Source organism: Oncorhynchus keta, unplaced genomic scaffold, assembly GCF_023373465.1.
Source record: "Oncorhynchus keta strain PuntledgeMale-10-30-2019 unplaced genomic scaffold, Oket_V2 Un_contig_2075_pilon_pilon, whole genome shotgun sequence".
NCBI lineage: Eukaryota > Metazoa > Chordata > Actinopteri > Salmoniformes > Salmonidae > Oncorhynchus > Oncorhynchus keta.
The window spans coordinates 93,840-109,712 of record NW_026282171.1 but is presented as its reverse complement, the minus strand read 5'-3'; the positions used below and the strand labels follow the sequence as shown (position 1 = coordinate 109,712).

Genomic DNA, 15,873 nt, shown 5'->3' with positions numbered 1-15,873 from the left:
CTAACTGTCCAACTGAACCTAACTCCCCTGAACTGAACCCTAACTCCCCAACTGAACCTAACTCCCCAACTGAACCTAACTGCCCAACTGAACCCAACTGTCCAACTGAACCTAACTGCCCAACTGAACCTAACTGTCCAACTGAACCTAACTGTCCATCTGAACCTAACTCCCCAACTGAACCTAACTGAACCTAACTCCCCAACTGAACCTAACTCCCCAACTGAACCTAACTGCCCAACTGAACCCAACTGTCCAACTGAACCTAACTGCCCAACTGAACCCAACTGTCCAACTGAACCTAACTGCCCAACTGAACCCAACTGTCCAACTGAACCTAACTGCCCAACTGAACCTAACTGCCCAACTGAACCTAACTCCCCAACTGAACCTAACTCCCCAACTGAACCTAACTGCCCAACTGAACCTAACTCCCCAACTGAACCTAACTCCCCAACTGAACCTAACTGCCCAACTGAACCTAACTGCCCAACTGAACCTAACTGCCCAACTGAACCTAACTGTCCAACTGAACCTAACTGTCCAACTGAACCTAACTGCCAAACTGAACCTAACTGCCCAACTGAACCTAACTCCCCAACTGAACCTAACTGCCCAACTGAACCTAACTGCCCAACTGAACCTAACTCCCCAACTGAACCTAACTGCCCAACTGAACCTAACTGTCCAACTGAACCTAACTGTCCAACTGAACCTAACTGCCAAACTGAACCTAACTGCCCAACTGAACCTAACTCCCCAACTGAACCTAACTGCCCAACTGAACCTAACTGCCCAACTGAACCTAACTGCCCAACTGAACCTAACTGCCCAACTGAACCTAACTGCCCAACTGAACCTAACTGCCCAACTGAACCTAACTGCCCAACTGAACCTAACTCCCCAACTGAACCTAACTGCCCAACTGAACCTAACTGCCCAACTGAACCTAACTCCCCAACTGAACCTAACTGTCCAACTGAACCTAACTGCCCAACTGAACCTAACTGCCCAACTGAACCCAACTGCCCAACTGAACCTAACTGCCCAACTGAACCCAACTGTCCAACTGAACCTAACTGCCCAACTGAACCTAACTGCCCAACTGAACCTAACTGTCCAACTGAACCTAACTGCCCAACATTTGGATTTGAATTTCAAAGGACAGCAGGTGCAGATCTCCTCAATTTAAGGTTTGTCCCTTGTATGATCTACATTGATATTGTTTTATGATGATACCATCTATCATTTCATATTTGTGCAAATCTTTCTAAAAAACAGAAAATAGACACAATTCAATAGATATCAATCAACAAAGAGGTAAGAATCGTGCAGTGGCAACCCGTCGTGCAGTGGCAACCCGTCGTGCAGTGGCAACCCGTCGTGCAGTGGCAACCCGTCGTGCAGTGGCAACCCGTCGTGCAGTGGCAACCTGTCGTGCAGTGGCAACCCGTCGTGCAGTGGCAACCCGTCGTGCAGTGGCAACCCGTCGTGCAGTGGCAACCCGTAACAGTGGCAACCCGTCGTGCAGTGGCAACCTGTCGTGCAGTGGCAACCTGTCGTGCAGTGGCAACCTGTCGTGCAGTGGCAACCCGTCAGTGGCAACCTGTCGTGCAGTGGCAACCCGTCGTGCAGTGGCAGTGGCAACCCGTCGTGCAGTGGCAACCTGTCGTGCAGTGGCAACCCGTCGTGCAGTGGCAACCTGTCGTGCAGTGGCAACCCGTCGTGCAGTGGCAACCTGTCGTGCAGTGGCAACCCGTCGTGCAGTGGCAACCCGTCGTGCAGTGGCAACCTGTCGTGCAGTGGCAACCTGTCGTGCAGTGGCAACCCGTCGTGCAGTGGCAACCCGTCGTGCAGTGGCAACCCGTCGTGCAGTGGCAACCTGTCGTGCAGTGGCAACCCGTCGTGCAGTGGCAACCCGTCGTGCAGTGGCAACCTGTCGTGCAGTGGCAACCTGTCGTGCAGTGGCAACCCGTCGTGCAGTGGCAACCTGTCGTGCAGTGGCAACCCGTCGTGCAGTGGCAACCTGTCGTGCAGTGGCAACCTGTCGTGCAGTGGCAGTGGCAACCCGTCGTGTTTTGAGCCCCAGATCTTTAGGGGGAAAAAAGCTTTATTGTTTTGCATGTCATTTTGGCATTAATACGGGTCACAGATCAGTTTGCAAACAATGTAAAAAATATATAGATAATTAAGTTCATAAAGCCACATACAGACATGGTCTCTTTTTTGTTTTCTTGAGTTAGGCAGCTCCAAAATGCAGCTGTTTCAGCATAACTCAGTGCTTTCTGTAGTTGGCCTGCCAGCAGAAAATATGGAGCGTTGCGTCGTGATTGGCTCAGTGTTCTGTCACTCATGGGGACACTAGATCACCACCGGCAAGTCATAAAGGTAGAGCACGACAATTCAAGCTCCTTGGGTGCTGCCATAGTTACATTAGAAGTGGACATCCAAGAAGGCTCAAGGTCATTGGCCACAGATAAAATGCAGTTAAATCACACTATATCTACCGTAGCTTTGACTGGACATGTCAACATCGTACTTTCAAAATCTTAGCTCGCAGTCATCATCATGAATCAAGTCAACAATCTACTGGCAAAATCCTTTTAATCCTTGGTCATATGAAGATAAATAATGAAGAGAAACTATAGATAAAACGTGTCGGTGCTCATCGGCCATTTAATCCTTGGTCATATGAAGATAAATAATTAAGAGAAACTATAGATAAAACGTGTCGATAAAACGTGTCGGTGCTCATCGGCCATTGGACATAAACATTACACAACAAGTTGGAAATCGCAAATTCAACAATGAGTGGTTTGGAAGGAATCCGTGGCTAACTGCAAGCATTGCAAAGCAATCACTAACTAGCCTGCTATTCAGTGGAGTGGCTGTGGGGTCCCAAGTCTAAGATTAATGGTCTCTTTTCCTAGTTTAAAATTATAAACATTCACCATTGGCCATGCTGTCAATGAAGCATGATTTGTGCCACACTCAAAACAAGTGTTATCTCAGAACTACAAAATCTGACTTTAGTGAGTTCAAGACAACTGGGAACTCGGGGAAAATGAGCTACGGACTGAGAAAACTTTCATCCAACTCGGAATTGTAAATTTGGAACTCGGGCCTCTTTCTAGAACTATGAGCTGAAGATCACTGACGTCATGAATCGACCTTGTTTTTTTTCTTCAGAGTTCCCAGTTGTCTTGAAAGCACCATAAATCCAGAGAATACCAGACTTTGATGACAAAGTTTGTCACTAAAATAATAATAATAGGGGAGGGGTTGTTAAAAAATGTACGCCAAAATGTTCTTCAAAACATTCTTCGAGGATCCATTAAAAGGTTCTTTGAAATCCCCTTCAAATGACTCCTTTTAATGTTAATGGTTCCTAGAAGAACCTGTTGAAGAATAAGATGAATAAGATGATGATGATGATGATGATGATGATGATGATGATGAATATGATGATGATGATGATGATGATGATGATGATGATGAATATGATGATGATGATGATGAATATGATGATGATGATGATGATGATGATGATGATGATGATGATGAATATGATGATGATGATGATGATGATGATGATGATGATGATGATGAATATGATGATGATGATGATGGTGATGATGAATATGATGATGATGATGATGATGATGAATATGATGATGAATATGATGATGATGATGATGGTGATGATGAATATGATGATGATGAATATGATGATGATGATGATGATGATGAATATGATGATGATGAATATGATGATGATGATGAATATGATGATGATGAATATGATGATGATGATGATGAATATGATGATGATGATGATGATGATGATGATGATGATGATGATGATGAATATGATGATGATGATGATGAATATGATGATGATGATGATGATGATGATGATGATGATGATGATGAATATGATGATGATGATGATGATGATGATGATGATGATGATGATGATGAATATGATGATGATGATGATGGTGATGATGAATATGATGATGATGATGATGAATATGATGATGAATATGATGATGATGATGATGGTGATGATGAATATGATGATGATGAATATGATGATGATGATGATGATGATGAATATGATGATGATGAATATGATGATGATGATGAATATGATGATGATGAATATGATGATGATGATGAATATGATGATGATGAATATGATGATGAATAATATGATGATGAATATGATGATGATGATGATGATGATGATGAATATGATGATGAATATGATGATGATGATGATGATGAATATGATGATGATGATGATGATGATGAATATGATGATGAATAATATGATGATGAATATGATGATGATGATGATGATGATGAATATGATGATGATGAATATGATGATGATGATGAATATGATGATGATGAATATGATGATGAATAATATGATGATGAATATGATGATGATGAATACGATGATGATGATGATGAATATGATGATGAATATGATGATGATGATGATGATGAATATGATGATGATGGTGATGATGATGATGGTGATGATGATAATATAATATATATGCCATTTAGCAGACGCTTTTATCCAAAGCGACTTGTATGTGTGCATACATTCTACGTATGGGTGGTCCCGGGAATCGAACCCACTACCCTGGCGTTACAAGCGCCATGCTCTACCAACTGAGCTACAGAAGGACCACCATATGATGATGATGACGATGATGATGATGATGAATATGATGATGATGATGATGAATATGATGATGATGAATATGATGATGATGGTGATGAATATGATGATGATGGTGATGATGATGATTATGGTGATGATGATGAATATGATGATGATGATGGTGATGATGATGAATATGATGATGATGAATATGATGATGATGGTGATGATGAATTTGATGATGATGATGATGGTGGTGATGATGGTGGTGATGATGGTGATGATGATGAATATGATGATGATGATGATGGTGATGATGAATTTGATGATGATGATGGTGGTGATGATGAATATGATGATGAAAATGATTAATATGATGATGATGATGGTGATGATGAATATCATGAATATGATGATGATGAGGGTGATGATGATGAATATGATGATGATGATTGTGATGATGATGATGATGATGATGATGAATATGATGATGATGATGATGATGAATATGAATATGATGATGATGAATTTGATGATGATGATGGTGGTGATGATGAATTTGATGATGATGATGGTGGTGATGATGAATATGATGATGAAAATGATTAATATGATGATGATGATGATGGTGATGATGAATATCATGAATATGATGATGATGAGGGTGATGATGATGAATATGATGATGATGATTGTGATGGTGATGATGATAATATAATAATAATAATATATAATAATATAATATATAATAATATATATAATATATAATAATAATATATGCCATTTAGCAGACGCTTTTATCCAAAGCGACTTACAGTCATGTGTGCATACATTCTACGTATGGGTGGTCCCGGGGATCGAACCCACTACCCTGGCGTTACAAGCGCCATGCTCTACCAACTGAGCTACAGAAGGACCACGATGAAGGACCATGATGAATAGGATGATGATGAATAGGATGATGATGGTGATGATGATGATGATGATGAATATGAATATGATGATGAATATGAATATGATTATGATGATGATGGTGATGATGGTGATGATGATGAATATGATGATGATGATGGTGATGATGATGATGATGATGATGACGACTATGACGATGATGATGGTGATGATGATGAATATGATAATGAATATGATGGTGATGATGATGACAATAAAATGATGATGATGATGATGGTGATGATGATGATGGTGATGATGATGATTATGAATATGATGGTAATGAGGAGCATGCGCAGACCAGCTGGCTGGTGTGTTTACGGACATATTCAATCAATCCTTATCCCAGTCTGCTGTTCCCACATGCTTCAAGAGGATCACCATTGTTCCTGTTCCCAAGAAAGTTAAGGTAACTGAGGTAAACGACTACCGCCCCGTAGCACTCACTTCCGTCATCATGAAGTGCTTTGAGAGACTAGTCAAGGACCCTATCACCTCCACCCTACCTGACACCCTAGACCCACTCCAATTTGCTTACCGCCCCAATAGGTCCACAGACGACACAATCGCAACCACACTGCACACTGCCCTAACCCATCTGGACAAGAGGAATACCTATGTGAGAATGCTGTTCATCGACTACAGCTCAGCATTTAACACCATAGTACCCTCCAAACGCGTCATCAAGTTCGAGACCCTGGGTCTCAACCCCGCCCTGTGCAACTGGGTCCTGGACTTCCTGACGGGCCGCCCCCAGGTGGTGAGAGTAGGTAACAACATCTCCTCCCCGCTGATCCTCAACACTGGGGCCCCACAAGGGTGCGTTCTGAGCCCTTTCCTGTACTCCCTGTTCATCCACGACTGCGTGGCCATGCACGCCTCCAACTCAATCATCAAGTTTGCGGACAACACTACAGTGGTAGGCTTGATTACCAACAATGACGAGACGGCCTACAGGGAGGAGGTGAGGGCCCTCGGAGTGTGGTGTCAGGAAAATAACCTCATACTCAATAACCTCACTTCACGCACAAAGCATCACCGGGGGCAAACTACCTGCCCTCCAGGACACCTACACCACCCGATGTCACAGGAAGGCCATAAAGATCATCAAGGACAACAACCACCCGAGCCACTGCCTGTTCACCCCGCTATCATCCAGAAGGCGAGGTAAGTACAGGCGCATCAAAGTAGGGACAGAGAGACTGAAAAACAGCTTCTGTCTCTAGGCCATCAGACTGTTAAACAGCCACCACTAACATTGAGTGGCTGCTGCCAACATACTGACTCAACTCCAGCTCACTTCAGTAATGGAAATTGATGGAAATTGATGGAAAAAATATATCACTAGCCACTTTAAACAATGCTACCTAATATAATGTTTACATACCCTACATTACTCATCTCATATGTGTATACTGTACTCTATATCATCTACTTTAAACTATGCCACTTTTATGTTTACATACCCTACATTACTCATCTCATATATATATACTGTACTCGGTACCATCTACTGCATCTTGCCTATGCCGTTCGGTAACATCACTCATTCATATATCTTTATGTACATATTCTTTATCCCTTTGCACTTGTGTGTATAAGGTAGTAGTTGTGGAATTGTTAGGTTAGATTACTCGTTGGTTATTACTGCATTGTCGGTACTAGAAGCACAAGCATTTCACTACACTCGCATCAACATCTGCTAACCATGTGTATGTGACAAATAAAATTTGATTTTATTTTATTATGATGATGAATATGATGATGATGATGAATATGATGATTATGATGAATATGATGAATATGATGATGAATATGATGATGATGATGATGATGATGATGATGATGATGATGATGATGATGATTATGATGATGATGATGATGATGATGATGATGATGATGATGATGATGATGATGATGAATATGATGATGATGGTGATGATGATGAATATGATGATGAATATGATGATGAATATGAGGTTGATGAAGATGATATATGCACACAACCATTTTGCAATGAAAACTCTAAGATCATGTTACAACCTTGACTTGACAACCATGACACATTCAGCCATCCAATCTGACTGATTATAATAAATAAATACATGCAGTAAATAAAAAGACAGAATGCAGTGAATTTGTCTTTGAAATGCTTTAATTATTATTTGAGTCAAGTAACAGTGGAATCAAGAGACAGAGAGCCCACCGTGCTGCTATAACATGAAACACTAACATCCAAGATGATAATAATAGTGATGCTGTAGTGACCATATAAGAGATAGAGAGCCCACCGTGCTGCTATAACATGAAACATTAACATCCAAGGTGATAATAATAGTGATGCTGTAGTGACCATATAAGAGATAGAGAGCCCATTGTGCTGTCATAACATGAAACATTAACATCCAAGATGATAATAATAGTGATGATGTAGTGACCATATTGTTCTCTAGGTGTCAGTGTTATAGTGATAATGTAGTGACCATATTGTTCTCTAGGTGTCAGTGTTATAGTGATGATGTAGTGACCATATTGTTCTCTAGGTGTCAGTGTTATAGTGATGATGTAGTGACCATATTGTTCTCTAGGTGTCAGTGTTATAGTGATGATGTAGTGACCGTACTGTTCTCTAGGTGTCAGTGTTATAGTGATGATGTAGTGACAATATTGTTCTCTAGGTGTCAGTGTTATAGTGATGATGTAGTGACCGTACTGTTCTCTAGGTGTCAGTGTTATAGTGATAATGTAGTGACCATATTGTTTCTCTAGGTGTCAGTGTTACAGTGATAATGTAGTGACCATATTGTTCTCTAGGTGTTAGTGTTATAGTGATGATGTAGTGACCGTACTGTTCTCTAGGTGTCAGTGTTATAGTGATAATGTAGTGACCATATTGTTCTCTAGGTGTCAGTGTTATAGTGATAATGTAGTGACCATATTGTTCTCTAGGTGTCAGTGTTATAGTGATGATGTAGTGACCGTACTGTTCTCTAGGTGTCAGTGTTATAGTGATGATGTAGTGACCGTACTGTTCTCTAGGTGTCAGTGTTATAGTGATGATGTTGTGACCATATTGTTCTCTAGGTGTTAGTGTCTGACTGGCTAGCTCTGGTGCCCCCTCCTCCACATTGTATTTGTGGAGTCATTTAGAGATGGTGACATTAGGTCAGGACTGATAGAGTCAGGTATGTTACTCCTGCTCCTGAACATTCACAGCATCAGAGACAGCCCTGATCTTAAAGGAAATGCTTTTCAGAGAGTAGTTTACCCCTTTCCAGTGCTGCCAAAAAACAGACACATAAGTGAAAGATGTTTCCGGATGTGGTGCGTACAGGGAGTTAGGGTTAGCATCCGAACAGGCACCGTACCAGAATCCACCCAGGCGGCGCCTGGCACAGTTGTCACCCCAGGTATCTTGATCATTGTCGTAGGTGCTGAACTTCATGCCGTTGCTATACGACAAGGAGTCCCCTGAGAATCAACCAACAGACAAGAGTATAGTAGCCTGGTTAAACCAACAGACAGAGTATAGTAACCTGGTTAAACCAACAGACAGAGCACAGTAACCTGGTTAAACCAACAGACAGAGCACAGTAACCTGGTTAAACCAACAGACAGAGTACAGTAACCTGGTTAAACCAACAGACAGAGCACAGTAACATGGTTAAACCAACAGACAGAGTACGGTAACCTGGTTAAACCAACAGACAGACCACAGTAACCTGGTTAAACTAACAGACAGAGCACAGTAACCTGGTTAAACCAACATACAGAGCACAGTAACCTGGTTAAACCATCAGACAGACCACAGTAACCTGGTGAAACCAACAGACAGAGCACAGTAACCTGGTTAAACCAACAGACAGAACACAGTAACCTGGTTAAACCAAAAGACAGAGCACAGTAACCTGGTTAAACCAACAGACAGAGCACAGTAACCTGGTTAAACCAGGTACCAACAGACAGAGCACAGTAACATGGTTAAACCAACAGACAGAGCACAGTAACTTGGTTAAACCAACAGACAGAGCACAGTAACCTGGTAAAACCAACAGACAGAGAACAGTAACCTGGTTAAACCAGGTACCAACAGACAGAGTACACTAACCTGGTTAAACCAGGTACCAACAGAAAGAGTACAGTAACCTGGTTAAACCAGGTACCAACAGACAGAGCACAGTAACATGGCTAAACCAACATACAGAGCAGAGTAACCTGGTTAAACCAACATACAGAGCACAGTAACCTGGTTAAACCAACAGACAGAGCACAGTAACCTGGTTAAACCAACAGACACACCACAGTAACCTGGTTAAACCAACAGACAGAGCACAGTAACCTGGTTAAACCAACAGACAGAATACAGTAACCTGGTTAAACCAGGTACCAACAGACAGAATACAGTAACCTGATTAAACCAGGTACCAACAGACAGAGTACAGTAACCTGGTTAAACCAGGTACCAACAGACAGAGCACAGAAACCTTCTTAAACCAACAGACAGAGCACAGTAACCTGGTTAAACCAACAGACATAATACAGTAATACAGTAACCTGGTTAAACCTTCTTCCGGCGCCGACTGAGATGGCCGCCTCGCTTCGCGTTCCTAGGAAACTATGCAGTTTTTTGTTTTTTTACGTGTTATTTCTTACATTAGTACCCCAGGTCATCTTAGGTTTCATTACATACAGTCGAGAAGAACTACTGAATATAAGATCAGCGTCAACTCACCATCAGTACGACCAAGAATATGTTTTCCGCGACGCGAATCCTTTGTTCTGCCTTACAAACAGGACAACGGAATGGATCGCTTGCAGCGACCCAAGGAAACGACTACGAAAAAGAGGGAAACGCGGCGGTGTTCTGGTCAGACTCCGAAAAAGGGCACATCGCGCACCACTTCCCAGTATTCTTCTTGCCAATGTCCAGTCTCTCGACAACAAGGTTGATGAAATCCGAGCAAGGGTGGCATTCCAGAGGGACATCAGAGACTGTAACGTTCTTTGCTTTACGGAAACATGGCTTACTGGGAAGACGCTATCCAGGGCGGTGCAGCCAACGGGTTTCTCCACGCATCGCGCGGACAGAAACAAACATCTCTCTGGTAAGAAGAGTGGCGGGGCGTATGCCTCATGACTAACGGGACATGGTGTGATGAAGGAAACATACAGGAACTCAAATCCTTCTGTTCACCTGATTTAGAATTCCTCACAATCAAATGTAGACCGCATTATCTTCCAAGAGAATTCTCTTCGATTATAATCACAGCCGTATATATCCCCCAAGCAGACACATCGATGGCTCTGAACGAACTTTATTTAACTCTTTGCAAACTGGAAACCATTTATCCGGAGGCTGCATTCATTGTAGCTGGGGATTTTAACAAAGCCAATCTGAAAACAAGACTCCCTAAATTTTATCAGCATATCGATTGCGCAACCAGGGGTGGTAAAACCTTGGATCATTGTTACTCTAACTTCCGCGACGCATATAAGGCCCTGCCCCGCCCCCTTCGGAAAAGCTGACCACGACTCCATTTTGCTGATCCCTGCCTACAGGCAGAAATTAAAACAAGAGGCTCCCACGCTGAGGTCTGTCCAACGCTGGTCAGACCAAGCTGACTCTACACTCCAAGACTGCTTCCATCACGTGGACTGGGACATGTTTCGTATTGCGTCAGATGGGAATATTGACGAATACGCTGATTCGGTGTGCGAGTTCATTAGAACGTGCGTCGAAGATGTCGTTCCCATAGCAACGATAAAAACATTCCCTAACCAGAAACCGTGGATTGATGGCAGCATTCGCGTGAAACTGAAAGCGCGAACCACTGCTTTTAATCAGGGCAAGGTGTCTGGCAACATGACTGAATACAAACAGTGCAGCTATTCCCTCCGCAAGGCTATTAAACAAGCTAAGCGTCAGTACAGAGACAAAGTGGAATCTCAATTCAACGGCTCAGACACAAGAGGCATGTGGCAGGGTCTACAGTCAATCACGGACTACAAGATGAAATCCAGCCCAGTCACGGACCAGGATGTCTTGCTCCCAGGCAGACTAAATAACTTTTTGCCCGCTTTGAGGACAATACAGTGCCACTGACACGGCCTGCAACGGAAACATGCGGTCTCTCCTTCACTGCAGCCGAGGTGAGTAAGACATTTAAACGTGTTAACCCTCGCAAGGCTGCAGGCCCAGACGGCATCCCCAGCCGCGCCCTCAGAGCATGCGCAGACCAGCTGGCCGGTGTGTTTACGGACATATTCAATCAATCCCTATACCAGTCTGCTGTTCCCACATGCTTCAAGAGGGCCACCATTGTTCCTGTTCCCAAGAAAGCTAAGGTAACTGAGCTAAACGACTACCGCCCCGTAGCACTCACTTCCGTCATCATGAAGTGCTTTGAGAGACTAGTCAAGGACCATATCACCTCCACCCTACCTGACACCCTAGACCCACTCCAATTTGCTTACCGCCCAAATAGGTCCACAGACGATGCAATCTCAACCACACTGCACACTGCCCTAACCCACCTGGACAAGAGGAATACCTATGTGAGAATGCTGTTCATCGACTACAGCTCGGCATTCAACACCATAGTACCCTCCAAGCTCGTCATCAAGCTCGAGACCCTGGGTCTCGACCCCGCCCTGTGCAACTGGGTACTGGACTTCCTGACGGGCCGCCCCCAGGTGGTGAGGGTAGGCAACAACATCTCCTCCCCGCTGATCCTCAACACGGGGGCCCCACAAGGGTGCGTTCTGAGCCCTCTCCTGTACTCCCTGTTCACCCACGACTGCGTGGCCACGCACGCCTCCAACTCAATCATCAAGTTTGCGGACGACACAACAGTGGTAGGCTTGATTACCAACAACGACGAGACGGCCTACAGGGAGGAGGTGAGGGCCCTCGGAGTGTGGTGTCAGGAAAATAACCTCACACTCAACGTCAACAAAACTAAGGAGATGATTGTGGACTTCAGGAAACAGCAGAGGGAACACCCCCCTATCCACATCGATGGAACAGTAGTGGAGAGGGTAGCTAGTTTTAAGTTCCTCGGCATACACATCACAGACAAACTGAATTGGTCCACTCACACTGACAGCGTCGTGAAGAAGGCGCAGCAGCGCCTATTCAACCTCAGGAGGCTGAAGAAATTCGGCTTGTCACCAAAAGCACTCACAAACTTCTACAGATGCACAATCGAGAGCATCCTGGCGGGCTGTATCACCGCCTGGTACGGCAACTGCTCCGCCCTCAACCGTAAGGCTCTCCAGAGGGTAGTGAGGACTGCACAACGCATCACCGGGGGCAAACTACCTGCCCTCCAGGACACCTACACCACCCGTTGTTACAGGAAGGCCATAAAGATCATCAAGGACATCAACCACCCGAACCACTGCCTGTTCACCCCGCTATCATCCAGAAGGCGAGGTCAGTACAGGTGCATCAAAGCTGGGACCGAGAGACTGAAAAACAGCTTCTATCTCAAGGCCATCAGACTGTTAAACAGCCACCACTAACAGTGTGAGTGGCTGCTGCCAACACACTGTCATTGACACTGACCCAACTCCAGCCATTTTAATAATAGGAATTGATGGGAATTATGTAAATATATCACTAGCCACTTTAAACAATGCTACCTTATATAATGTTACTTACCCTACATTATTCATCTCATATGCATATGTATATACTGTACTCTACATCATCGACTGCATCCTTATGTAACACATGTATCACTAGCCACTTTAACTATGCCACTTTGTTTACTTTGTCTACACACTCATCTCATATGTATATACTGTACTCGATACCATCTACTGTATGCTGCTCTGTACCATCACTCATTCATATATCCTTATGTACATATTCCTTATCCCCTTACACTGTGTATAAGACAGTAGTTTTGGAATTGTTAGTTAGATTACTTGTTGGTTATCACTGCATTGTCGGAACTAGAAGCACAAGCATTTCGCTACACTCGCATTTAACATCTGCTAACCATGTGTATGTGACAAATAAAATTTGATTTGATTTGATTTGATTTGATTTGATTTGATTTACCAACAGACAGAGTACAGTAACCTGGTTAAACCAACAGACAGAGCACACTAACCTGGTTAAACCAACAGACAGAGCACAGTAACCTGGTTAAACCAACAGACAGAGCACCGTAACCTGGTTAAACCAGGTACCAACAGACAGAGCACAGTAACCTAGATAAACCAACATACAGAGCAGAGTAACCTGGTTAAACCAACATACAGAGCACAGTAACCTGGTTAAACCAACAGACAGAGCACAGTAACCTGGTTAAACCATCAGACAGAGCACAGTAATCTGGTTAAACCATCAGACAGAGCACAGTAACCTGGTTAAACCAACAGACAGAGCACAGTAACCTGGTTAAACCAGGTACCAAAAGACAGAGTACAGTAACCTGGTTAAACCAGGTACCAACAGACAGAGCACAGAAACCTGGTTAAACCAACAGACAGAGCACAGTAACCTGGTTAAACTAACAGACAGAGCACACTAACCTGGTTAAACCAACAGACAGAGCACAGTAACCTGGTTAAACCAACAGACAGAGCACAGTAACCTGGTTAAACCAACAGACAGAGCACAGTAACCTGGTTAAACCAACAGACAGAGCACAGTAACCTGGTTAAACCAGGTACCAACAGACAGAGCACACTAACCTGGTTAAACCAGGTACCAACAGACAGAGTACAGTAACCTGGTTAAACCAGGTACCAACAGACAGAGCACAGTAACCTGGTTAAACCAACATACAGAGCAGAGTAACCTGGTTAAACCAACATACAGAGCACAGTAACCTGGTTAAACCAACAGACAGAGCACAGTAACCTGGTTAAACCAACAGACACACCACAGTAACCTGGTTAAACCAACAGACAGAGCACAGTAACCTGGTTAAACCAACAGACAGAGCACAGTAACCTGGTTAAACCAACAGACAGAGCACACTAACCTGGTTAAACCAACAGACAGAGCACAGTAACCTGGTTAAACCAACAGACAGAGCACAGTAACCTGGTTAAACCAACAGACAGAGCACAGTAACCTGGTTAAACCAACAGACAGAGCACAGTAACCTGGTTAAACCAGGAACCAACAGACAGAGTACACTAACCTGGTTAAACCAACAGACGGGCGACATTAACCTGGTTAAACCAACAGACAGAGCACAGTAACCTGGTTAAACCAACAGACAGAGTACAGTAACCTGGTTAAACCAACAGACAGAGTACAGTAACCTGGTTAAACCAACAGACAGAGTACAGTAACCTGGTTAAACCAACAGACAGAATACAGTAACCTGGTTAAACCAGGTACCAACAAACAGAGTACAGTAAGTAACCTGGTTAAACCAACAGACAGACTACAGTAACCTGGTTAAACCAACAGACAGAGCACAGAAACCTGGTTAAACCAACAGACAGAGCACAGTAACCTGGTTAAACCAGGAACCAACAGACAGAGTACACTAACCTGGTTAAACCAACAGACGGACCACATTAACCAGGTTAAACCAACAGACAGAACACGGTAACCTGGTTAAACCAACAGACAGAGCACAGTAACCTGGTTAAACCAACAGACAGATCACACTAACCTGGTTAAATCAACAGACGGACCACATTAACCTGGTTAAACCAACAGACAGATCACACTAACCTGGTTAAATCAACAGACGGACCACACTAACCTGGTTAAACCAACAGACGGACCACACTAACCTGGTTAAATCAACAGACGGACCACACTAACCTGGTTAAACCAACAGACAGAGTACAGTAACCTGGTTAAACCAACAGACGGACCACATTAACCTGGTTAAACCAACAGACAGAATACAGTAACCTGGTTAAACCAGGTACCAACAGACAGAATACAGTAACCTGGCTAAACCAGTTACCAACAGACAGAGTACACTAACCTGGTTAAACCAACAGACAGAGTACGGTAACCTGGTTAAACCAACAGACAGAGTATAGTAACCTGGTTAAACCAGGATCCAATAGACAGAGTACACTAACCTGGTTAAACCAACAGACGGACCACATTAACCTGGTTAAACCAACAGACAGAGCACAGTAACCTGGTTAAACCAACAGACAGAGCACAGTAACCTGGTTAAACCAACAGACAGAGTACAGTAACCTGGTTAAACCAACAGACAGAGCACACTAACCTGGTTAAACCAACAGAC

General features: G+C 43.5%; 1 protein-coding gene and 1 long non-coding RNA gene across 51 annotated transcripts in view; one reads left to right on the top strand and one right to left on the bottom strand.

The window, feature by feature from the left end:
* The window catches only part of LOC118380879 (microfibril-associated glycoprotein 4-like), a 40,133-nt gene that overhangs the window by 779 nt on the left and 23,481 nt on the right, over positions 1–15,873 (bottom strand). The window contains exons 5-12 of one of the 50 annotated variants that reach the window (XR_008107509.1): positions 1,607–2,091; positions 1,521–1,574; positions 1,112–1,432; positions 1,004–1,039; positions 590–679; positions 374–463; positions 320–337; positions 194–265 (exon numbers count right to left, since the gene is read on the bottom strand). Coding sequence is in view for 1 of the 50 variants with exons in the window: in XM_052504865.1 (XP_052360825.1) it covers positions 8,823–9,103 (281 nt within the window). In the remaining 49 variants the exon portion in view is untranslated. The other 49 variants (XR_008107497.1, XR_008107503.1, XR_008107500.1 and 46 more) reach the window with 49 other exon arrangements.
* LOC127920818 (uncharacterized) lies at positions 7,777–8,704 on the top strand. The gene is made up of 4 exons (XR_008107546.1): positions 7,777–7,957; positions 8,043–8,220; positions 8,266–8,355; positions 8,492–8,704. It is a non-coding gene; the product is annotated as an uncharacterized LOC127920818 (long non-coding RNA).